Below are 23,587 nucleotides of genomic sequence, written 5' to 3'. Positions count from 1 at the left end.
CCAGCCCTAATGAATCCTTTTCCCCGCACTATCATCCATTCCCCCCGCGTTCTATGCGCTTGACAATCTGCAACCTGCAATGATCGTTCACCAGTCATTTAGCGCTATGAAGGATCTGCTGACTTCTTCAGTCGGTAGCATGACTGGCTCTCAGAGTGCTCCCTGCCCACCAGCCTCGGTTCACATGGAGATCGACTTGGGCGTCTTTGAAATCAACACTGAATTAAACTTCCACCTTCTCGAAGAATCCTTGTCCACATTACCTCGTGGCCTTTCTATCAGGGCAGGCTAGTTACTACGGGCACAGTTCCGTCTGCCTCACCGCTAACAATGCTGACTTACGCGGGGTTCTAGCGTCGTATTCTGCGGCCTATATACGATGCTGTACATACATTTTGCCGAGGAATGCCAAGGGGTCGTTATCAATCCTGGAGGAAGTTAAAGTCTTGCAATGCCAAACTTTTTAAGCGAGTATACATGTATAAATAGACCATGCTTTCCCGGCTTCGTAAAGTGTCAATCAAGGCCGTCAAGATGATCTTCAAGCCCTACCTACTCTTTCTTTTGTCTCTCCCCACCGCACTAGCAGCGCCAGCCAAGAGGGACTCGCCAACGGTGACCATCTCCTCCCCCTCAGCCACGATAGTGGGGAGCTCTGGTAAGATCGAGCGCTTTAATGGCATCCCTTTTGCGCAACAGCCAACGGGCTCTTTGCGCCTAAAGCCACCCCAGGCGCTAGAGTCCCCTCTGGGAACAATCACGGCTACCGGGATTGCTAAGGCCTGCCCGCAGTTCTTTTTCACCACGGATACCTCCCAGTTTCCGAGCTCGGTGCTCGGTCAGCTCATTAATATTCCGCTCTTCCAAAAGATCACCAATGCTGGGGAAGATTGTTTGACTCTCAATGTCCATCGGCCGGCCGGAACAACCGCGGAAAGTAAGCTACCCGTTCTCGTATGGATTTTCGGCGGTGGGTTCGAGCTTGGATCGTCAGCCATGTACGATGGGGCGCCCTTGGTCTCCAGTTCAGTGGACCTGGACATGCCAATTATCTTCGTGGCCATCAACTATCGCGTCGGTGGGTTTGGCTTCCTACCCGGCAAGGAGATCCTCGATGATGGTTCGGCCAATTTGGGTCTCCGGGACCAGCGACTCGCCTTGGAGTGGATCGCCGATAACATCGCGGCTTTCGGTGGTGATCCCGAGAAGGTAACCATCTGGGGTGAATCGGCGGGATCCATCTCCGTCTTTGACCAGATGATGCTCTATGAGGGGGACCACACCTACAAGGGCAAGCCGCTGTTCCACGGCGCCATCATGAACTCCGGGTCGGCCGTTCCCGCCGACCCAGTCGACGGAGTCAAAGGGCAAGCCGTCTATAATGCTGTCGTGGCTAGTGCCGGCTGCTCCGATGCTTCAGATACCCTGCAATGCCTGCGAGAGCTCGATTACACGGACTATCTCAACGCCGCTAACTCCGTCCCTGGCATATTGAGCTACCACTCTGTGGCCCTGTCGTACCTCCCTCGCCCAGACGGAAAGGTCCTCACCGATAGCCCTGAAGTACTCGGCAAGGCAGGCAAGTACGCCTCGGTGCCTTTCATCATCGGCGATCAGGAAGACGAGGGAACAATATTCGCCCTGTTCCAACTCAATATCACCACCACGGACGACATCGTCAACTACCTATCCAAGTACTTCTTCTACGGTGCCTCGCAGGATCAGCTCCAAGAGCTCGTAGGCACATATCAAACAATCACGGAGGACGGGTCTCCGTTCCGAACAGGCATCTTCAACAACTGGTATCCGCAGTTCAAACGACTGGCCGCAATCCTGGGCGACCTAACATTCACACTCACCCGGCGTGTGGTCCTGCAGATGACAAGTGATGTCAAACCCGACGTTCCCAGCTGGTCATACCTCTCCTCGTATGACTATGGCACCCCGATCCTGGGAACCTTCCACGCCAGTGACCTCCTAGAGGTCTTCTACGGCATCCTGCCAAACTACGCCTCCAGGTCGACGCACGCCTACTACTTCAGTTTCGTGTACGACCAGGATCCGAATTCAAGGAGAGGCAACTTTATGGAGTGGCCGCAGTGGAAGGAGGACAAGCAGCTGATGAACTTCCGGGCTTATTCGGGGAAACTGCTCAAGGATGATTTCCGATCCGATACGTATGAGTTCATTACTAAGAATGTGGCCTCGCTCCATATCTAGTGGATGATTGTATATAGTTTGACGCTGTGTCTGACGATGATAAGTAATGTATATATCGGTGTAATGGCAATATACCCGGAACCAGCTAGCTCAATTGGTTCATGATATCGGAAGCATTGATAGCACGATATAGACGTAGTGCAATAACATTTCTTCCGTAACATACTAACTTCTAATGACTGTTGTACAACCCGCTTACAATGACAGCTCGGACAATTATGGTATCACAAGTTAACCTCTATCTACAAGACCATCGCTCTATACATTACAATAATTTTCATGTCCTCATGATTATCGAAATCAAGTCCATGCCGACCAGCTCAATCCATCCCGATACTGCAGCCCAACCAGCGGTTCCTCGTTGGAAAGAATATATCCGTCCAGACAATGATCATACGATACCTTAGGCTGCTTCTGGTAAAAGATATCAAATCGTGGGTGAAGCGCGTCTGTCAGACTCTGCACAGCACCGTCAGGATGAATTACCTTCCACGGTTCGATACAGGTGGAACCCTGGCAGGTTTTCAGAACGAGAAGCAAAGCATCGAGACGAGTGAGAACCGCCTGCAGGGGCCTCTCGAGGAGCTGGGAGGTCGTGTTCTTGGGTGTGTAAATGTTGTTGATTTGGTAAGGGTCGGCCTGGGCTCATTAGTATAATTCACTAGGACAGGAGAATTGCAACGACATACTGTTAGGTCATACAGCTCGTGCTCGCCGTGGCACCATACAGAGTAGTAAAGATTGTACCCCTCACCGAGAATACGGACAGACTTGTAGGTATTGTTCGGCATGTGTGTATCTCCATCTGGGCCTGTTGGTGATTCGATTAGCTCACATCAAGGGTGTCACTGGGAAGCGTGAAAAAAGCCCATACCGATCCTAGAAAGGTCACCCTCCAGAACGGCACTGCCCCAGAACTCCACCGTAACATGCTCATGGGAAACTGACGCCGACTCTCGCTTGATCGGCAATGGCGTGCCGTCGAAATCGTCGCGCAGCGGCAGGCCGGCCAATTCAAAGAATGTTGGGGCCAGGTCGATATGCGTCGAGATGCTGTCCTCGGTCTTTCCGGCGGGGATGCCCGGGCCTCGAATGAAGAAGGGGACGCGGATGTCTTCCTCGAAACCAGTGGTTTTTCCCGGGGGCATACGGTGCTGACCGATGTGGAATCCGTTGTCGGAGGTGTAGATGATGTAGGTGTTGTCGATCTCGCCACTTTCCTCGAGACGAGATACCAGTTTGTCGACCAGTTCGTCAACTCCCTGCAGGGCACGCAGTCGCTGGCGATAATAATGGTCTTGGTAGTCAACTACGGTCTGGTTCTGCAGGGCAAGGTTGGATACCCAGCTAGCTCCGGTGCGCTGAAATGGTCAGTAGACCCCTTCCTTGGCTCAGAGAGAGTATACGTACGTTGAGTGGGTTGAAGTTAGGAGTTCGGGGCACCTTGACATCCGGGAATAAGTGCCGATGGCGAGGCGCAGGAATCGGCTCAGTCATGATGCTTGCGCCAGTGCCCATGAGGTTCGGGTCAAGGTTTGAATGAGGAGCAATCGGCGCAACAGCCACGAAGAAAGGTCGATCACTCTCCAGCGCATCGTCCAGGAATCCCAGAGCCTTGTCGGTGATCACGTCGGTCGTGTAATGACCTTCGTAGTTTTTGGGTGGTTCGCGATTGCGCTGGTAGGTGGAGTTGTAGTACGAATAGGTGTGCGGGTCGAGCAGGAAGTCTGACCCGTTGAAGCCCTTGGGGAACGGATTATTGTAGGTGCTCAGGCTGTGGGCGTTCATGAGCTTCCCGGTGTAATAGGTGTTGTAACCAGCATCCTGGAACCACACGGGGAACCAATTGTCATTGAAGCCTTGCGAGATAAACTTCGGATATCCACCTATTCATACTTAGTATAATCCGCATGCCATGGGTTAGATAGTCACGTACCCCAGGGTGGGCTCACGTCCGTCACATTGGTATTATGAGCCTGACGTCCAGTCCACAGACTGACTCGCGAAGGACAGCAAAGAGATGTGGTGACAAAGTGATTTGCGAAGTCGGTACCCTTCTCCTTGATCCGACTCAGGATATGCGGGGTGTATGCAGTCGAATTCAATTGAAGATCTTGATCATCAGTCATGATAAAAAGGAAATTGGGCTTCTTGGCGACATTTCTCTGCAGGATTTGTTGCTGTGGGAGAGCCTCTGAAACCGCCAGAAGGCCCGACAGGGCTGCAAGGCTGGAGAGCTTCATGATGGCTGGACTGAAGTTGTAGCTGGCATGGGAAGCTGTACAGAATCTGCGACTGGGCTCCATAAATATATCATTAGCTCAGATGTGGGGAACAGCTCGCATGCGGGGGGCAGCCTTGGGGGTCCACAATCGCGATTGCGATTGCGGGCGACGGCATGATGCCATCAAACGATTTGCCGAGCTGGGCGAGCGCCGCACGTCTAGGAACAAGCATACATCGGGAGTGAAGCGAATCCAGAGGTGGAATGCCATTCAATATTGCCGTGCTGTATGTAAGTTAAAGTTCAGACCCACCAGTACGAGTGTTCGGCTACAGCTATCGGTATGAGATCTCAAAAGCTCTGCAGATGCAATAGTATATGGTCGGTACAAGGTTGACTGCCCAGATGACCTTCAACAAGGATTCTTTCAACGCGGTGGACCTTCAGAGATTCTTAATTTAGCGGATATGGCATCATGATCATCCAATAAAGGGGGGCCATTTGATGATCGTCCCCTTCCCGCCGTATCTGAGCATCTTCATGGCAAATGCATTCTCACTGATTTAGGGTTGTCAACAGTCACGCCCTCGCCTCCGAACAAGTACCTCCTTCGTTCGGTACACCAGATAAATGCTTGTTATATAAATGGGAAAGATAATAAAATCACATGTTCCTATATAGTTGGCATAATAAAGTCAAGAGTTTTGCTGTTCTGACACAAAGAAGTTGATGGTTGAAGAAACGGAAAGTTCCTTTGCTCCACAGTGGAGATTTGGCGTCAGATTACGTGCTTGGTTCTAAGATGAGCTCATCCTCTACAATGTCTTATTTTTTCTGTTCTTTATTCTCTAGGCACGGAAATATTCGTAGATGGTGGTGATATGCATGGGCAAGCTGGGAACTACTTGAGATGTACGTACGTACGTAACTATCTTAATTATTGGTGAGATGCATATGATATCTTATCTATGCAAGGGGGAATCGCTAGCGCACCCGACCTGTCTAGCTCAAGAGAGCCTTTACGGAGACCACCAAACTAAGTATTTTAACGCTTCGCGAATATCGTTTCGCATTCGCTTTTTCCTTTCCCTTTTTCTCTGTCTTCTTCTTCGTCTTTAAGATTGTATTGTTGTCCTGCACATCACCATTGGTTAGGTACAACCTTCAGGCCACCCATAACGGTTACAATCAGGTACGCGGCATCGCACTAAAAATCTCTCCCCTTGGAGGAAGCCTGCAAGCTGGGGACGATGTTCAGGACAGAATGGCTGGTTCCTGCGCCCTTGACATGTGCATGGTCAAGAATACGGATTACGGGGAATGATCATAATCAAAAGTTGAGAGGCGTCAATGCACCAAACATAGCTGAATAAGTTACATAACGAACATCACATTACATCTCCACGTAACAGGGTATATGGCGCACCGGTCCGTTCGCTTACTTCCGGGCAGTCTCCTCGTCCACACTCACGCCACTCGATTCGACATATTTGCTCTGCGGCAGGTTGTTCAACTCGTCTTCCCTCCGATCCAGCTTGTAGTTGCTCAACCAGAAGCCAATAGCACCAATGAAGGCCAGGATCGTCACCACCATATAGTTATACACCAGCAGGGGATCCTTGGACAAGCCGACGAAGGCCTGGCCGATGGCTGAGGAGAAGGCGTTCATGAAGAGCGCGACGGCCTGTACGATCGACCGCATGTTCTTGGGCGCCTTGGTGAAGGCATACTCGAGGGAGGTGATGGAGGCAAAGATCTCCGAGATACCACCGAGGATGTAGATAATCGCCTGGGTCCAGACGGAGATGGGCGAGTACTTTCCATATTCATCGAGACAGTAGTTGGCCTCTTTGCCGCAGGGGCCTTTCACGTAAATGTAGTGTTGGATCACCGTGGCCGCGATCATGGAGCAGCCGGCGACAACGAACCCACACGTGATTCTCTTGATGGGGGTAAAGTTGAATCCCAGGCGGCGGAAGCCAGGGTAGATGACCCGATCAAAGATCGGAATGCAAATGATCAGGGAAAGAGGGTTGAGGTTATTGATGATATCGTTGGGGACGCCACCAAGGTGCATAGTGGCCGCTTGGGATGTCAAGTTGTTCAACATCTGGTTGTAGGCGAGCCCTGAACAACGCTCCATTAGTATGGGGGAAGCAAGCGGCAATGGGGGAAGACATACAGAAGAGAGGGTACCACAGGAACACTTTGCATGCCTTCAGGCCACGAGCAACTTCGTCGACCCATTCGTCGTCGAAAGTCATCCACTGAGGCCGATTCGGGCCCAGAGCACTCGGCTTGACCGCGTCCCAGAATGGCTTGTCGTTGCGTTTGAACCTGGTTGGTCAGTATAGCTTTGGCCAGACGGAACACGTGGGGACACTTACAGCCGCGCCGGATTCAACGACCACCGCCCCTTCATCGCCAGCTTCCAGAGCCGGAACGCCTGTCCGTAGACGGAGCCTTGTGGTTTCACCCGGTAGTACTTGTTCCGGCACAAGAACAACACCGTCGGGCACCACAGAAACAGGCATGTTGGCAGGAAGTACGACAACCAAAACCCAACATATCTCTCGGCATAGACCATGCTCACTTGGCCCGTGATGGAACCGATGTTGACAGTCAAGTAGTAGTACAGGTAGATGCGCTGGACGGTGATGGCGGGATCCACAATCACTCGCTCCCCTGAGGCAAGGGTCTTAATGTATGGATATTCCTCGCGATATTGCTCAGCGATGAGGGGCGAAATATTCGATCTGGCGGGCATCAGTATATAGAGCCTCGGTGTGAGGAGGATTGGTAGAGGCCTTACTTGAAACCACCCGTTCCCATACCCATGATGATCAGACCGATGGAAAAACACGCGATCGCGCCGTTGGGGTGGGAGATCACGCTGGGAATAGCGGAGATGACCAGGATCAAATGACCGAGCAAAGCGGCCGCGATGGAGTACATGATCGTGCGGAATCGACCCCAGTACTGATCGGCCAGGAATGCACCGGCCATGGGCATAATGTAGGACCAAAAGGAATTGACTAGACGGTCAGGACTCACTTGGACTATCGATACAGGGCATGCGACTTACACAAGGTCAAACCAGTGGAGGCCTGTTGGCCCATGTCCAGCGCTCCCGGTACTCGTGAATTATCATAGGTCGCACCAGTGGAGGAGCCTGCCGGCATGGGGCGCTGGATAAAGTTGACGACTACTGCATGTCAGCAAGCGATTTCTGGGAGGATAAGCCAATGGGGAGAGACACACAAACGGCCGTCGTTCCATAGTAGGAGAATCGTTCACACAATTCCACAAACGCCACGGTGTATGCGGTCCATGGGATTTGTCCGCACACTCGACGCAGGGTTCTCAATTCCTCGTCGGTCGGATAGGTCTTCTGGAGATCGGTATCACCGGCGGTTGCGCCCACGACTTTGGTGGCCGGGACCTCTTCTATACTCGGCGTGATCGCCAAGTCCTTATCAATAGAGGCGGGCTTCTTCTCATCCAGGTGGACATCATGCAGGTTGGCCGTCGCTTTGGTAACCTCGACCGTCTCCGTGGGGTCGGAGGAATTCATGGTGGAGAGTCGAGCAATGCGCGCAGACAAAACGAACACAGAGGGGGAGATATGTGTATGTGACTGTGGTCGGGATGGAAAAGAAGGAAATGGAAGACGGGGAGAAGATTCAGGCTTTTAATACCATTTGGTGGTTCATGTGGGACGAGAATTAGGATTTGGGGGAGGGTGCGTGGTAAAGAACGAGTGAGAGGGGAAATCAAGTGTCAAACCAAAGTCACCCAAAATAATAATAATAATAAATCATAAAAGCGAAAAAAAGAAAGGAAAAAAAAAGGCAATTGGGATGGTTTATCGCGTGCCATGACCCATGCCGGTCCAATTGCCACTCGTGGTTTAGATTAGCCTACTCCGACATGCCAATGACTAGTAAGTACGTTAGTATCGACTTCCATACACCTTCCATCCCGAGTAAAGTAGGTCGTCTGGTCCTATCTTCTATACGATCCAAGGCCAGCCACGGAGGATTATCTCCAACCGGTCACTGGTCCCCAACATAAGACCACCCGTTGATAACCGGGAAAATCCCCAGTGGCCTTATGCCAGATGGACAAAACCTTCATCATTGAAAATGGGTGACTGGACGAGACATCAAATGGTCGGCTTGGCTCTGGCACTTGGGTTCGGAACCACCCGACCGAGTTAGAGGGCAAGATAGAGAACTTTGAACCGAATGCAATTACGCGACGATAAGCGGATTAGGGACCCAAACAAAAACTGTCTGACCGCAGAGAAGGAAGCACAAGCGGAGTATAATTCACCAGTCGCGGGAATGAACCATGGCTTGGCAGCTTGCTTGGCTGGTAGGTTGGAGTGCAACCTCAGGCCCTTGGCACTCCAATCATCCATGGGTGCTGTAGCTCCTATCGCTCACAATAGATGGGGTACTCAGGACATCCTATCTTCGAGATGAAGCCTGGAGTCGTCTACTGGTGGGAGGTTGGCCATGCGGCTGAGTCAGCCACACCTGACTTGGGCGGTTTTACCCTTTCCGTGTGTCTACCCCGGACCATCAGGCTTAAACTCGACCACGCGATGTTACCTTGCGAGAAGCTAAATCCCGACATTCCAGTCAATCAGAGCCGATCAAGGTATTTTCTCTTCTGGAGAGCAGGAACTCTGTCTCGACTACTCATACCAACACTAACACTAAACTGTCCATGGCAGGTAGTGACTCGAGTAGGAAGGAGTAGGCTACCTTACGATGGGGCGGCCACATGATTGGAAATGACTTGGATTACACCATTTTCTCCCTGGATCTCGTTCTAATCTCGCTTCTTCCGACCCCACCCGTCGGATTCCCGAACTTGGCCATTCTTACATTCTCTCGGCATGATCTTGGCAGGCAAAAACGGATGGGAAAAAAAAGAAGACGGGCCGTTCATGTCATCCAAACCTCGTGGCCATGGATATCATGATACAGGATCACCATGGAGGTCCAGATAAAGTCAAAAGATAGACTACTGGGGTGCTTCTCCATCCCTGTCCATGTCGTTGGTTCTCATTATTAACAGAATGCGACCGGGAAATCTAATCTAATCATTTCCCCAGACGGAGCACCGCTTATTATGTAAAAGGAACCCAGTGACAGGAACCGTCTTTTTGCCCCCCAAACTCCAAGCTCCCAGCAATTTATTAGGTAACAAAAATGAGATTTTGATATATATGAGTAGCGAGGTACGGAGGACCTAGTATATATTCTTTATAGACTGGGATGAACCTCGGCATTGTCGCCACCATGTGTTTTCCTTTTCTTGGTCGGCCTCGCCGACCTCTTTGTCGGACCTTTGCGGCCAAAAGAAACTCTCTTGGCCATGCTTAGCCATGTCTTCTTCCTCCCAGAAGAGGTGGAGTCTACCCCATTGGGTGGTTGAGGTTGGTGTCACTGGTCGCTCGCCAATGAGACCGAGCACATTAGTACGCCGCACGGGTCCTCGCTCCAAGGGGCGCTCAGCGTGGCGCTTGGATACAGAAAGAGAAGATAAGGTTCGGTCTCGCCAGTTCTTTGTTTTTTTGTCTTCGAATCCCTGGAAGTCTGGTCTTCTGTATGTAACGTTCCTACCTACTTGAATTTTTGAGTTATCTAGTTCCGAAACAGCTTTTTGGGTACCTAAAGTCATGCGGGAGTGCGGGGAAATATCCGTCGCTGGACGAAGACCCTGGTCATCAAGAGACCATTTAATATACGACATCTGTATCCAGTCCCAACAGCTTGGATCCTGCAATTGGTCTCTACATTCAACACCATTTCTCGTATTTCTTCTCCATCCATTGCATTTACATAATGACGTCGTATCGATCAATGCACCTACGATAGCTTCCTCTAATCCCTCATTCCTCACCCAGTACAGCTACTTACGCTACAGGCCGTGATCAAAAACAGATTCTCCACAGTCCCGAAGCCTTTCTCGTGCGTGAGATAGACACATCAGTCGTGACTGGCGCGATTTGACTGGTGCCCGCTCGATCGACATTGTTGGATCCTCAAGCGGAGATAGTACTTTTTCGTCAAATATGGTTATGAGATTAGAATGATCAACCAACAGGGACTGGCTAGGGTGAATTCTGGCCTCGTTCTAGATTGCGACTCCCGCATCCATGACAGATCACATGGAATCTCTGCAAATGATAATAATCATGCCCCAAAGAAATTCATCCATGGCTATAGGAGGTGTAGCTGGAGGTCTTCTCTATGAAAGCTATACCGAGTCGAAACAAAATGGTGTGGAGAACGGGACGGGTGGAGTAATACCAAGGAGAGTAGTAGTAAGTAATGAAAAGAAAAAGAAAAAAAAAATGAAAAAAAAAATGAAAAGAAAAAATGATGACCGACGCAGGGATCGAACCTGCAATCTCTTGATTCGTAGTCAAGCGCCTTGCCATTGGGCCAGCCGGCCGGGTTATTGGGAAATTTTTATTAATTTAGTTTTATGAAAGAAGACTAATACATTGCTATGCAGATCCATCTAAATCACAGTTCAGTGTCCGTTACTTTCAGTTTTTGTTTCAAAGAAAAATATAACCATGTACGTATATATTGTCTTCACTATATGTAGTTATAACATTACAATGTAAAACCTTCTGCATCTTGAAAAGGTAATTCTGGTGGCGATGCTAGATTAACGGGTTTGCAAATATATACTTTTGGAACAATAAAATAGCAACCTTAAAATCAGTCTACTGCCGGTTGAACTATATCTCAAGGTTAGCATCGGAGTATTCAGTGATATCCGCTCACGTTATTTTATAAAGTTTCATGTTCTCAAGCGAGCAATCGATTTGGTTAGACTTTGCTGTAAATGGTCCTCGGATAGCCATTTCCCCAGGAGCAATGATGATAATGCAAACATCGCTCTGAAGGACCGATGAGCGTCGATGGCCCCTGACAGCTGTGCCTTTAAGATACAATTTTCCCCTATATTGGGCAAGATCCGATCGTCCAACTGTGTTCTGTAAGCATAGCCAGTCTACCGGTATGTCGACCATAACTTCACAAGGCAGAGCGGACGTCTTTGCTCGAACCGATAGATATATGAGCTTGAAGGTACATAATGACCCTGCTGGCCTCGAAGGAGCCTATCTATAACTTCAAGCCAGGAAGCTCCTTTTTACACCAATATGACCTCCTCTCTCCCTTTTTCTAGGGTGGTTCTAGCCCATAATATTCAATTTTTTGCACATTAGATAGTAGTGAAAGGCCAGCAACATTGAACTAGGCAACACTGAAACTCCAACAGTATGGCAAGACAGAAAGCATCAAGGGATGCCCGGCGTGCCTCCATCTTCAGGTCCCAATCTCACGATGAGATACGGTAATCGAATCTCTTCCGCTTGTCGTTAGAAACCCGTGCCCTTCCCTCTCAGATGCCGGACGGGGTGATTGTCTGGATGATGGAATAAACTCGAGTAGTTTCATTAGGGTTAGTAGCCTGAAACTCTTTCCGAGTCCACGACGTGGTCAGCGTAGAGGGAAGTAGCCTAGGGGATCAACTAAAAGTGTTAAAGAGTATAAAAGCTCGTGGTCGGTCATTGTTGGGCTTGTGTATCCATGTTGTCCCTTGTTAAGTGAAGGTGGGTTAAGTAGGCCTTTGCAATAAATATATATATTGCAAAGATGGAAATAGAAGACCTGGTAGACAAAGAAGAACAAGGAGAGATCGGGTTATATAGTACTCGGTACTGGGAGACGGAATCATAGCCGAGGAAGCGAAGAGGACGGAATAACTCCCTGCTCCGGGGCCATGGGCAGAATGCGGGGAAAAAGTGTCAGTGCTCCTTCATTACCCCAGGTCTTTGCTGCATTAGCGGTCCTGGTGGGGATGGCATATCCATTAATAAGAGAAATGCCGATGATAGGCTGCATCTCGCCTCTCCTGGTCTTATCCACGAATCACCGACGATAGAACCTCCGAGTTGCGAGTCTTTATCAATTTTAGAGCGTCCGTCGCGTCGGAGCGATAAGAGTCCGTTTCGTTCCGTCGCTTCTCCTCATTCTCTGCATCATGGATGCTATGATCGTGGCTTCACCACTACCGCCATGAATTCCACAGGTCGTGTATGCGCGCGATGCGCAAAGATTGTACGTTGCATACTGAAATCCCAGATAATGTGATCGCTGTTGACAGTGAATAGAAACAACGCTGTGACGGGGATGCCCCCTGTTCCCGCTGCGCTCGTATGTGTATCGCACATTCAAGATGGAATGACTGAGCTAATCTGGCCTCCTGTTAGGCCTAGGGCATATCTGCGAACCCCAACGCCCAGGCGGAAAAGTAGACCCCAAGACCATAGCCCATCGACGCCCTCGAGCATCCCGATCACGCGGTGGTTGCCTGTGCTGCAAGGCGAGGTAAAACAACCTGCACGAAACAAGAGCTACTACGTATTAGCGCGGGTATTAACTTTCAGCAGGAAGAAGAAATGCGACGAGATCCACCCTCGATGCAGCGATTGCCGCCGCTTAAACCTCCCCTGTCAATGGAAAGCTTCGCCGTCATCCCCAAGCTCCAGCCACCCGTCGCTTCCCCCCTCTTCCGAAAGCAATCTATCTCTAGCAACCCCAGATCCGATCTCCCCTTCCGATGATGCCGTGGATGATCCGATAGGAAGCTCATTCCCATGGCTGGCCGTGGAGGAGATCATCGTCCCCGTCGCATCGCCCTGCGGATCCGCCAACCCTTATCTGCACAATGACGAAGAGCGCTCGCTATTCAATCACTATCTACACATCGTAGCGCGCTCATTATCGCGGTCCGGGGATCCTGGTGGAAACCCCTTTCTGTCGATCTTGCTACCGATGGCAGCCAGTTCAGACACGGTGACTAGTGTGATTCTAGGCCTGAGCGGTTGCCATTGGAAACGTGTCTACCCAGGCATTTGGAATCGCGCATTAGCGCGCCAGGGAAAAGGTATGCATAACCCCGCGGTTGGATCCAGTGAAGCTAACCCCAAACAGCATTGGCGCAAGTCAAGCAACTTCTATCAACGGCAGACGGCCAATCCACCCTGGAAGCCTGCACAACGGTGCTACTCCTCTGTCTAACTGAACTATGCGATGGCAGTTCTCATGCGTGGGAGTGGCATCTGAAAGCAGCTAGTGCACTCCTTGCTTCAGTGGGAGACAGTAGCCTTGAATCGACACTGGAAGGGAGGTTCTGTCTCCAGCTGTTCCGATATCTGGACTCCATGTCGACGATATCCCGCTGCAAGCCACCGCTTCTTCGGGAGGATGCGAAACTTACTGACCTTACCGCGAATCAGTCCATTTGCAGTCTCTCGTCTGCCCCCGTAGATGCTGTCTCTGGGATGGTCCCGGCGTTGCTCGAACTTCTAGGTATGGTCAACTTGCTCGCGGCACACCGTAGTCGTCGCGTTGATGAACTCTCCGAGCTTGGGTTTCGAACGGCTGCCTCCCATGTTCGGTCTCAGTTGGACTCGTGGAGAGCGGAATATGACAGCGCTGCGGGTACGGACTACGAGACAGATCAAGTTACTACGGCCTTTGAATGGGCGGTACGACTGCGCCTGCATCAGGTGGTTGATGGGTATGATCCGCACCACGAGATGGTGGAAACCGCAGTTTCTCCTATTCTCAATGCTGTGATGACCATTCCATATGGTAGTCCTGTAGAGGGATGTTTACTTTTCCCGCTGGTAATTGCTGGGGCTAGTAGCACAGATGTTGAGAGACAGATGTTGGTCAAGGAAAGGCTAATGGTTATGGAGAATACTTTGGGATTTGGACATATTTCGCACGCCCGACAGTTGTTGGAGACTGTATGGGCGGATGAGGCTGATTGCAATTGGGCCAGGGTGAGATATAGTTTGTTCCCCGGGATGGTATTTGTATGAGACGTTGTATAAATAACGAAGTGATGCAATGGAAAGCATATATTGTAAATAGTCAATACATAAGACGTTAACTTCATTTATCTACTGTGCAATCGCGGCGACCAACTCATCCAAATGCTTTTGCATGTCGTATCCACAAACTTCCTCAATCGTCAACTTCCCAGGCCGATCGGCTGAAGAACTCCAACCAATGCGTTCGCTGAGATCTTCACGAGCCCTAAAGCTAGCTTCCTGCACACGGGTGGCTCTCGGCTTGCGCAGCTTTTCATATAAGCCAAGTCCTTCGGCGACGCTGTATTGTTCGCGGAATGTGCGGTGGAAAACCAGGCCTAAAGCGCCGGCATCTTCAAAAGCCATACAAGACCCTTGGGATTGATCCGGCATCATGGGATGGGCTGTCTCTTAGTACGATCGAATCTTCCATCAAGAGGAGGAAAAAAAAAACATACCAGCATCACCCAGAAGACAAACCTTGCCCTTAACCCAGTACGGGTAAGGCTCATGTCGATACACTTATATCGTTAGGAGGACCGTCCGAAGTAAAAAGAGGAGAGGATACATACATCGCCACATTTTAATATCCTCCGCATTTAACATCAGCTTCTTCATCCTCGGATCCAAAGCGGGGAACGTATCCACCAGTTGTTGGGGCGTAGCGGAGATATTCCATCCATCTTCACGGAGTTCATTATATGCTGCCGGGTAGAAGCAGTAGCAGCTTACGACCTCGCCGTTGCTACAGGGGGACATGACAATCTTGTCGATGCCGAACCCGCCCCAATACTCGATGGCTTCGTTGGAGATATAATCGTCGAGTCCGAGGGCGCGCAGTTTATCGGCACCGATGATGCAGCGGTAGCAACACGAGGTGGACATGGTGAAATTGGGGGTTATTCCGATTAGGTTACGAGAGGAAGACTTGCTTCTTTAGTACCTTGTCAATGGTAACGGGGTTATTGGGGCAAGAAGACGTACACGAATGCCATCAGCTGCGACGATCAGATCGGCTGTCGTTGAAGCGCCGTTTTCAAATTGGATGATACCTGCTTCTGCATCAAGAGCAGTAGCTTTATGATTCACTTCAAGTGTACACTTCGGCCCTTCGCCGGGCTCTTCAAAGGCCGACTTGAGAAGTTCTTTGTGGATATCGATCCGATGGAAGTTGTTGTAATCCTTTTTTTGTGACTCTTTAGCCAAGCAATATCTTCAGGTATGGAAGGAAGACATACCGTCCCAAACTTCGATTTATAGTCTCCTAATCCGTACTCGCTTTGTACCTCCCCAGTAGACCAATCGTGCATAATCAATCGTTTCAAAATCACCTGAGGTTGTTAGTGTTGGCTTAACCCAGGCATAAGAGACTATCGTACTGGCTTTGCGGCCTTGACGTCCACACCCCATTGTTCGAGGAACCTCGATCCGTTGGAAGCAGCGCTGAGCGAGGCTCCCACCTCGCCCGCGAAATCATATCGCTCATACACCGTCACAGAGTGTCCTTGACGCCGGAGGGCCACGGCAGCCGAAAGGCCACCAAGACCGGCGCCAATAACGGCAACGTTCAGAGGAGAGTCAGTGCGAGAGGGCATTGTCGTGCGTGTTCTTGTTTGATCCGAATGATGATCCTAAGTCATACTCTCGATGGGTCTTATATCTTTGCACGACTAGTGACGTGACGTCTACGGTCATTCATAGCAGCGGCAAGCTTCATCCGACGTTATCGGTGCGATAGCCTAGCCGGCCTATCTATGCGACGGATGCATAACAGGCTCCACTTCCGGCTGTCGCTATCAGTCTGGGGAAAGTATACACCGTCAGAGGACTAGGACCAGTGTAGTTGCATTCAATTAACTCTAGCTAGAATCCCTTTAAGATCATGCCATCCTTCAATCTAAATTGCTCAAATGCAAACGCAGTGAAAATGACCCCTACCAACGAAAAAGATATCGGAATGAGCGGCAAATTGTCCGGCGACGACTACGCCGTCGGCGATCTGCACGATGACCGGGCGCTGCTTCGGAAAGTCGATTGGCGAATCCTGCCTGTCATGTTTCTCACGTACTTTCTGCAATTTGTGGACAAGATTTCACTGAATGTAGGAGGGCGCCACTCCTTGGCACTGGGTTGTGAAATACGCTGACTTGGTGACAGTATGCGAATGTCATGGGTCTTCAAACTGATCTGCATATGAGTGGGAATGACTTTTCATGGTTGGCAACGGCGTTCTTCCTGGCGTATGCCGTGGCCGAAATCCCCCAGGGTGTGTATAGCATTACTCGAATCTTCCAGCCTATGATATATGCTAATATGCGCAGGTATTCTTCTACAGAAATTCCCCATCACCAAGGTCCTTGGGGTCAATGTACTCCTCTGGGGCGTAATTCTGTGTTGCTCGGCAGCTGCACAGAATTTCGCCGGCATGATAGCTTTACGTGTATTGCTCGGAATGCTGGAGGCAGTCATTGGTATGTCACAGTGTCTTCGCTTCAGAACATACCACTAACTACTAGGTCAGCACCCGCCCTCACGATGTACACGAGCATGTGGTACACTCGCGCCGAGTCCACACCGAGATATGGGTTCTGGTACTGCGGCTTAGGCATGGGCCAGATCGTCGGAGGGTTGATTTCGTTCGCTGCTCAGCACGCACCTGCGAATATGTCCTTCCATGGATGGCGTATCATGTTCGTCGTGATAGGCGTGGTTAATGTAGTTGCTTCTCTCTTGGTCTTGTTTGTTCTCCCAGAAAACGTCGAGAAAGCCAAGTTCCTCAGTCCCACTGAGCGCGACCGAATTGCACAACGTCTTCGAGACGACCAAGCTGGAGTCGGCCAGAAAGTCTTTCGCTGGGGCTCGGTGATTGAAGCATTTGGTGATTTGCAAAGCTGGCTTCTCGTCCTACTGACCATTTTGATCACCATCCCCAGCGGTGTTATTACCACTTTCTCGTCCATTCTTATCAAAGACTTCGGATATACGTCGAAGCAGAGTGCGTTGCTCAATATGCCCTCGGGCGTAGTCAGCATTGTGGCAACAATCCTGTCTACATGGGCCATCGCTCGTGGCTTCTCGCGATGGCTGGCTATTGATGTATTGTTAATCCCGACGTTGCTGGGTTCGTGTTTAATGTCGTTTCTGCCGAGGGATAACCAGGCAGGATGCTTGGTGGGCATTTACATGGTCAATACGGTATAGGATATCCTTCCTACCGACTGGGCGATACAGAGTGAAGCTAACTGAAGTAGACTGTGGCTCCATTGGCACTGATTTTCGCCTGGACTGGAGCGAACTTCAAAGGGTATACGATGAAGGTATATATTCCTATCCCTCCAATCACACTGAACAATAACTGAGCGTTCCAGGTGTCCGGCAGCTCTCTTGTCTCCGCTGCATTCAGCATTGCGAATGTTATTGGTCCCCAAACCTTCCAGGCGAAGGATGCTCCTGCGTAAGCACCGCTACGAGTAGCTCTCTGCACCGTCAAATCTAACGATATCAGGTATATACCGGCCAAAATCACGATTGTAGCGGTCAACGCCGGCGCGATAGTCGTATCCACTGCCCTCCGCATTGTGTATGGGCGACGAAATGCGAGAGCCGATCGCCTGGGAACGCCGGCGAGAAGCCGCATGGAGGGGAAATTGGCGAACGGAAGGACGGCCGAAGAAGACGTCCATGACGACGTGAACTTTCGGTATGTGTATTAGGGGCTGGTTAATGTACTAGGAGTCGATCGCGCCAAGGATTCATAATGTTACTACTATCAGTATTGCAAATAGTCTGCCATCAACGAATGATATAATTAAACGCTGAAAGCAATTCGCTTCCTACGTATCCAATCCTTCGTAGACTAGAGACTCCACCCTCAAGAGCTGCTCGATAAGGATAAGCAGTACGTACCCTTCCGAAAGTTATTGCGTCGGATTCATGAGACGATCGGTTTAGTTCTCCGCCGCTCTTACCCCAATTATCCGACGGACGTTGGATAACCGACCATTTGGAGTCTCCCCCCAACTTGGCTTAGCATAAAACCCGTGCAATGCCCGACAGCTCTCGCAGACAAGCATCAGTGAACTTTTTTTACTCTGCAAAAAGTCATAGAACCAAACATGTCGAAAATCCTAGTCACAGGCGCCAATGGCTTCATTGCCGCGCACTGCATCTCGCTCCTTCTTTCCACAAACCACCACGTCCGCGGCACAGTCCGCTCCGAACAAAAGGCGACCGCGACGCAAGCAGCCCTGGCTGCAGCAGGCGTGGATACCACGAACCTCGAATTGGTAGTTATCCCCGACCCGACCGATGTATCCCAATTTGCGCCCGCTGTGGCCGGCTGCAAGGGCATCTTGCATCTGGCGAGCGCGTTCACCTACGATGCCGCGCCCGGGGAATTCGAGGAGAAGCTCCTTATTCCCGCCCTCAAGGGAACCGTCGCCGTATGCGAAGCGGCTTCAAAGTATCCCGAAGTCAGAAAGGTAGTGATTATGTCGAGCTTTGCGGCGGTTTATGATGCCTCGTTGGGGCTGCAGCCCGGGAAAGTGTATACAGAGAAGGATTGGTGTCCGTTGACCTATGAAGAGGGAAAGAATGCGAGTCTCGTTGTATGTATCCTTTTCATCGACCTTCTCCTGTCTGTTATGACTAGCTTGCATTTTGCACAGCACTAACCAACACAGCCAATTGCCTACCGAGCATCTAAAGTGATTGCCGAGAGGGCAGCGTGGGATTACGTTCGCGACCACGAAGTCAGCTATCAGCTAGTTACCTTGTGCCCCGGAATGGTCTTCGGCAAGATGATCCATCCGATTGAGTCGTTATCGCAATTGAATGCCAGCAACCAGATCGTGTGGGATGTGTTGAAGGGCAATGGAATCCCGCCTACGAAGGCTCCTGGTAAATCCTGCTATTTCTGTCGTCCTAATATAAAGTAGTATATTGACGAGCAATTTCTAGTTTGGATTGACGTTGAAGACCTTGCCCGGACTAGTCTCCAGGCGCTCACCGTGGATCTACCGTCTCACCAGCGCTTCTTGGTGACGGAAGGATCGTACGACACGCAGGAGATCGCCGATATAGTCAGAAAAGCGCTGCCGGAGAGTCAGGATAGGATCGCAGAGGGGGAGCCTGGGAAACGGATTAGGGATACGCATTACTCGTGTGATTCAGGAAAGGCGCAACTGATGTTGGATGTGAGGTTTAAGCCGTTGAAGGACAGCTTGGTGGCATTAGCGAAACAACTGTATGCGTTGGAGCAGGCCTCTTAGGCTAGGGCGTGGGATATGCGCATTGGAAGAGAAAATACAAACAGAAGAAATCATCTTAGCATTCATGCATAATTCACAATGTCTTCAGAGCTTATCATGTACAGCTGTGGTAATCGGCACTGCTGTAATTCCAGACATCCTATCTACACATGCGGCCTCACGGTGAAAACACAACCCAGAGCAAGCATCTGCGATCTTATTATTTGTTGACCGCCGATACTAAAGGGCTGTGTCTCATGGCAACGGTTAAGAATGTTTTATTCAGTGTAAATGATATTTCAAAATGCAAAAGCGAAGCCTAGCCAGTTTACACTTGGGGAGTGGGTTTGTGGGTAAGATTGGTATTCAGCCTTTTTGACCAGTCTGGTAAGCTTTAGTACTTGTCAGACGACGGCTATATTCATTTACTAATCTTATAAACCACAAAAGTATTCACTCAAAATTTACAGCTGAATCATGGTCGCGACGAGTCATTAGGAATACAAGAGTACTGGGCTAGAAGGAAGGCGTCGATAGTTCAAGTATTCTTTCTATATCCGATTCTGTTGCTTTAAACGTATAATACACCAAGGCTAATGTAAAGCAACACGAATGTGCGCAGCTGTCTTGTCTATAAACTCACTCGCCTGCCATAAGTCTGTGCCAAGTCTCGTCAGTAATGCTCTTAAAAACATGGTCAACAAAAGTGGGAATCGGCATACCTTTATCCATATGCATGAAAGGGTGTGGCACGCCTTCAAATCTCTTGAGCGTAACTTCATTACCACCCTCCACTAACTTCATTGCGTACGCCTCTCCTTCATCTCGTAGCGGATCACAGCCCGCAGTGTAAATCACCGTCTTGGGTAGGTTGGTAAAATCAGGCGCATTCATCGCATTCGCATACCAACTGATTTCATCTACTTGCTTCTTCCTCAAGGCCGCATCGCTGGAAAGGCTTTCCCATTTGAGATTATCGAACCACTTCAGCCGGGCCCAGTTGAGAGTGGGCGCGTGCTCCATCTGTTGGACGGAGGGATATGGCGACTCACTTGCGGAGGCGTACTTGGAGATATCGTCAATGACAGGTGTGCCCACCGCAACGAGTTTTAGAGGGATGCTGGCATCTCTTGCAAGGTGGGCAACGATAAGGGCAATGTTTCCTCCAGCCGAGACGCCGCCGAGGGAGATGCGGCTAGTGTCGATGTTGAACTTGGAGCCGCCCTGGGCATGAATGTATTGCAGGGCGGCGAAGGAGTCCTGGATGCCAATGGGGAACGTCTGCTCTAGGACCAAACGGTACCCAATATCGATTACACAAACGTCTGCCTTGACGGACAGGTGCTTGCAGATATGAGCTTCAGTGTCGAGGTCACCAAGACCCCAGCCTACGGTCGGCATTAGTCTTCTGCTAGATCGCATCTCAAGATTGGAAGAGAGGGAAGGAAGAGCACAATCGAATATGAGAAAGTAAACATACCACCGCCGTGAAAATCAATATGCACTGGCCACGGCCCCGGCGACGAGGGCTCGTATACTCGGACGGGGATCAATTCGCCCTTATATCCCGGAACGGTTGCATCATATACTTTAGCTGGCTCGGGGGCTGGACCGGTGCCATAAGAGTACAGCACGGAATATTTCGATCGCAAAATAGACAAATCTATAGGCTTGTTTGGGGTGTTGGCGACATTTTCATTGTAGAGTTTGATAAAGACTGGGTCCAAATGAGGCAGGACGGACGGGTGGATAGGGTTCAGGGCTTCGTGTGCAGTCATTTTTTGCTTCTCTGGCTGATTGTTGTCGTATGGTTGGATATAGTGTGAATATACCAATGATTTATACACGGATTCGCGGTTGAACGGTCCTCAGACGATCGGCAGTTTCCGACGGCAACAGTCAATGCTAATCAGCAAGGGAGGTTGAAGCCCAAAGCCACCCCCGCATCGCGTTCACTTATCTATGCGACGGTCCGATCGTCGGATAACGTTCAACTTAGCCGACCCAAAGTCCCAAGTCAAGATGATAATGATGTCAATGGCAATAATAGTCATAAAGACAACACGTTTACCATGTATTGCTCCTCGACGAAATCACAAAGACTCGCAACACCATGGATCCCGTTCTTATTGTTGGCGCCGGCATTGTCGGCTTAACCCTCGGCCAGGCTCTAAAGAAGGTTTTTGCTCACCCTACACTTTAACCTCAACATGGGGGTTAAAGTAGAATCCATATTAACAGCCAATAGAAAGGTATCCCGTTTGAAATATATGAGCGAGACTCCACGCCCGATGCTCGCGGTCAAGGCTGGGCTATAACCCTCCATTGGGCGCTGGAATATCTCCAGCAGATACTTCCCGCAGACGTTTTAGCCCGAATTCAAGATGTCCAAGTCGACCCGGACGTTGCACTGAACGACAATGGGAATTTTCTGTTTATAAATCTTGCCACGGGCGAGCCGAAGTTCAAGATCCCGCCGTCTGTGCGGTGGCGCGTAAACCGGGAGAAAATGAGAAAGGCCTTGCTTCACGGAATCGAGGACCGTGTGCACTGGGATCGAAGAGTGGTGGGCGTGGATCTGGAGACTGTACCAGAAAAGGTGAATTTGGAGTTCAGTGACGGACCCTCTGTGACCGGAAGAATGGTTGTGGGAGTTGAGGGTAGTCGGTCAGCGATCAGACAAATGTTGAGACCTGATGCATACAATAACGTGCTGCTACCGATCCGATTTACAGGAGTCGCTGTGGATCTCTCCCCGGAGGATATTAAACCGCTTCGGTCTATGGATCCGCTTTTGTTTCAAGGATGTCATCCTGAGACCGGGGCATTCTTCTGGTTCTCTATGCTGGAGACTCCACTCGTGAATGGAACAGCTGGTACAGAGCGCGAACGGTATCGAGCACAGATCTGCATGTCCTGGCCGGTACATACCTCCGCTGATGAGGTAGCGGATACTGATAAGGACCGCCTGGCCAACATGAAGCGCCGGGCTGAAGGCTTTGTACCCGTTTTAAGAAATACAGTGCAAAAGATACCTGAAGGGACCCCCGTCCTGGAAATCAAATTAGCGGACTGGGAATGCCTGGACTGGGATAACAAGAATGGCCGTTTGACGCTGGCCGGGGACGCTGCGCATGCTATGACAATGTGTAAGCTGCACATAACTGTCCGGACAATGAAAGGAAGCTGACGAAGACTAGATCGCGGCGAGGCTGCAAATCACGGGCTTCTGGATGCATTCCATCTGGCGGATGCTATTGCTCAAATTTACTCTGGACAGACTGACCAAAAGACTGCATTTGACGTATACGAAACAGAGATGAGAATGCGCACGAAGCGGGCGGTCCGATTAAGTCGACAAGCATGCCATGATGCACATGCTTGGGAGCAGTTAAATGAGCACTCAGCAATATTGACAAAACGATCAGTTGTCGGCGAATCGGCACGCCTGACATGACTGTAGCAGGAATTGTAGCTTTTCACTTCTATACATTACGAATACATACCACTTTTTACTCAAGTATTAGACCTGATTATGTTTCCAGCTATCTTCTGTCTTCACCAATCAAGTGACTTCTTGAAACTCTCCAAGTCAATGACTCGTATTGAGTAAAAGCAGATGTCAGGTTCATGTAGAGTCACCTGGTAGAAGCATACGACACCGCAGTATGCTCATGGAAGCTCATAGTCCTGTTTATAAAGCGTAATTCTATATGGCTGGACACACGCAGCCTTATATTCATTGCGTCAATGATTCGACTGCTCCGCTAGACGTCTTCTAGTGTCTAAAACCTAGAATATAAGGCATGGTATAAAAGTATCCCATTGACGGCATTTGCACGTCACTCAAGTTGCAAGCGAGTCACGCCCTTAGTTGGACCAATATCCACCAAACTTAGGCTTTTTGCGCGACCTCAAGTGTTGGTCGCTTTTACATTCGCCCCAGCAAGTACCCACTATGTCTCTTACAAACGCTGG

General features: G+C 50.1%; 9 protein-coding genes and 1 non-coding gene across 10 annotated transcripts; 5 read left to right on the top strand and 5 right to left on the bottom strand.

Moving 5' to 3' along the window:
• Nucleotides 1-534: 534 nt before the first annotated feature.
• BDV37DRAFT_294798 (putative extracellular lipase) lies at nucleotides 535-2,220 on the top strand (the record flags this gene model as incomplete). The annotated part of the gene is made up of 1 exon (XM_032089722.1): nucleotides 535-2,220. One exon carries the CDS (start codon nucleotides 535-537, stop codon nucleotides 2,218-2,220), a length of 1,686 nt encoding a protein of 561 aa, XP_031940546.1.
• A 300-nt stretch (nucleotides 2,221-2,520) lies between these two features.
• BDV37DRAFT_294796 (sulfatase family protein) lies at nucleotides 2,521-4,817 on the bottom strand (the record flags this gene model as incomplete). Its single annotated transcript, XM_032089721.1, has 5 exons — nucleotides 4,157-4,817; nucleotides 3,631-4,106; nucleotides 3,095-3,581; nucleotides 2,910-3,031; nucleotides 2,521-2,859 (listed from the first exon to the last, which is right to left on the bottom strand). The coding sequence occupies exons 1-5, from the start codon at nucleotides 4,524-4,526 to the stop codon at nucleotides 2,521-2,523; spliced, it is 1,794 nt and encodes a 597-aa protein (XP_031940545.1). The 5' UTR covers nucleotides 4,527-4,817.
• An 820-nt stretch (nucleotides 4,818-5,637) lies between these two features.
• BDV37DRAFT_147298 (putative MFS peptide transporter) lies at nucleotides 5,638-8,339 on the bottom strand. The gene is made up of 6 exons (XM_032078912.1): nucleotides 7,706-8,339; nucleotides 7,530-7,649; nucleotides 7,257-7,479; nucleotides 6,832-7,200; nucleotides 6,627-6,781; nucleotides 5,638-6,571 (listed from the first exon to the last, which is right to left on the bottom strand). The coding sequence occupies exons 1-6, from the start codon at nucleotides 8,016-8,018 to the stop codon at nucleotides 5,883-5,885; spliced, it is 1,869 nt and encodes a 622-aa protein (XP_031940544.1). The 5' UTR covers nucleotides 8,019-8,339; the 3' UTR covers nucleotides 5,638-5,882.
• Nucleotides 8,340-9,079: 740 nt separating this feature from the next.
• On the top strand, nucleotides 9,080-9,696 carry BDV37DRAFT_250915 (uncharacterized protein). Its single transcript, XM_032082238.1, has 2 exons — nucleotides 9,080-9,397; nucleotides 9,442-9,696. Exons 1-2 carry the CDS (start codon nucleotides 9,236-9,238, stop codon nucleotides 9,475-9,477), a joined length of 198 nt encoding a protein of 65 aa, XP_031940543.1. The 5' UTR covers nucleotides 9,080-9,235; the 3' UTR covers nucleotides 9,478-9,696.
• A 1,147-nt stretch (nucleotides 9,697-10,843) lies between these two features.
• Nucleotides 10,844-10,915, bottom strand: BDV37DRAFT_t131. The gene has a single exon. It is a non-coding gene; the product is annotated as a tRNA-Arg (tRNA).
• Nucleotides 10,916-12,575: 1,660 nt separating this feature from the next.
• BDV37DRAFT_294795 (Zn(II)2Cys6 transcription factor) lies at nucleotides 12,576-14,369 on the top strand (the record flags this gene model as incomplete). The annotated part of the gene is made up of 5 exons (XM_032089720.1): nucleotides 12,576-12,597; nucleotides 12,644-12,693; nucleotides 12,810-12,867; nucleotides 12,908-13,426; nucleotides 13,510-14,369. The coding sequence occupies 5 exons, from the start codon at nucleotides 12,576-12,578 to the stop codon at nucleotides 14,367-14,369; spliced, it is 1,509 nt and encodes a 502-aa protein (XP_031940542.1).
• Nucleotides 14,370-14,450: 81 nt separating this feature from the next.
• On the bottom strand, nucleotides 14,451-15,993 carry BDV37DRAFT_294793 (uncharacterized protein; the record flags this gene model as incomplete). Its single annotated transcript, XM_032089719.1, has 6 exons — nucleotides 15,740-15,993; nucleotides 15,599-15,691; nucleotides 15,345-15,542; nucleotides 14,933-15,287; nucleotides 14,819-14,881; nucleotides 14,451-14,764 (listed from the first exon to the last, which is right to left on the bottom strand). The coding sequence occupies exons 1-6, from the start codon at nucleotides 15,953-15,955 to the stop codon at nucleotides 14,451-14,453; spliced, it is 1,239 nt and encodes a 412-aa protein (XP_031940541.1). The 5' UTR covers nucleotides 15,956-15,993.
• A 324-nt stretch (nucleotides 15,994-16,317) lies between these two features.
• On the top strand, nucleotides 16,318-19,717 carry BDV37DRAFT_294791 (major facilitator superfamily domain-containing protein; the record flags this gene model as incomplete). Its single annotated transcript, XM_032089718.1, has 11 exons — nucleotides 16,318-16,461; nucleotides 16,518-16,626; nucleotides 16,682-16,831; nucleotides 16,882-17,555; nucleotides 17,612-17,677; nucleotides 17,729-17,814; nucleotides 17,866-18,060; nucleotides 18,257-18,258; nucleotides 18,468-18,967; nucleotides 19,043-19,259; nucleotides 19,320-19,717. 11 exons carry the CDS (start codon nucleotides 16,318-16,320, stop codon nucleotides 19,628-19,630), a joined length of 2,454 nt encoding a protein of 817 aa, XP_031940540.1. The 3' UTR covers nucleotides 19,631-19,717.
• A 485-nt stretch (nucleotides 19,718-20,202) lies between these two features.
• On the bottom strand, nucleotides 20,203-21,387 carry BDV37DRAFT_272312 (alpha/beta hydrolase; the record flags this gene model as incomplete). Its single annotated transcript, XM_032084851.1, has 3 exons — nucleotides 20,203-20,267; nucleotides 20,332-20,997; nucleotides 21,090-21,387. 3 exons carry the CDS (start codon nucleotides 21,385-21,387, stop codon nucleotides 20,203-20,205), a joined length of 1,029 nt encoding a protein of 342 aa, XP_031940539.1.
• A 335-nt stretch (nucleotides 21,388-21,722) lies between these two features.
• On the top strand, nucleotides 21,723-23,066 carry BDV37DRAFT_272311 (FAD-dependent oxidoreductase; the record flags this gene model as incomplete). The annotated part of the gene is made up of 3 exons (XM_032084850.1): nucleotides 21,723-21,788; nucleotides 21,858-22,758; nucleotides 22,810-23,066. The coding sequence occupies 3 exons, from the start codon at nucleotides 21,723-21,725 to the stop codon at nucleotides 23,064-23,066; spliced, it is 1,224 nt and encodes a 407-aa protein (XP_031940538.1).
• Nucleotides 23,067-23,587: the final 521 nt, after the last annotated feature.

The sequence above is a fragment of the Aspergillus pseudonomiae genome (genome assembly GCF_009193645.1).
Source record: "Aspergillus pseudonomiae strain CBS 119388 unplaced genomic scaffold BDV37scaffold_42, whole genome shotgun sequence".
NCBI lineage: Eukaryota > Fungi > Ascomycota > Eurotiomycetes > Eurotiales > Aspergillaceae > Aspergillus > Aspergillus pseudonomiae.
This window is presented reverse-complemented; position numbering and strand designations above follow the sequence as displayed.

Excerpts from the sequence above, each read along its gene's own strand:
- BDV37DRAFT_147298 (XM_032078912.1), bottom strand. The coding sequence starts at position 8,018 with ATGAATTCCTCCGACCCCACGGAGACGGTCGAGGTTACCAAAGCGACG. Across the intron at positions 7,650-7,705 it reads CTATGGAACGACGGCCGTTT|TCGTCAACTTTATCCAGCGC; the intron begins GTGTGTCTCTCC and ends GACATGCAGTAG. Across the intron at positions 6,782-6,831 it reads TCGTTGAATCCGGCGCGGCT|GTTCAAACGCAACGACAAGC; the intron begins GTAAGTGTCCCC and ends CTGACCAACCAG.
- BDV37DRAFT_250915 (XM_032082238.1), top strand. The coding sequence starts at position 9,236 with ATGATTGGAAATGACTTGGATTACACCATTTTCTCCCTGGATCTCGTT. Across the intron at positions 9,398-9,441 it reads GAAAAAAAAGAAGACGGGCC|GATCACCATGGAGGTCCAGA; the intron begins GTTCATGTCATC and ends ATCATGATACAG.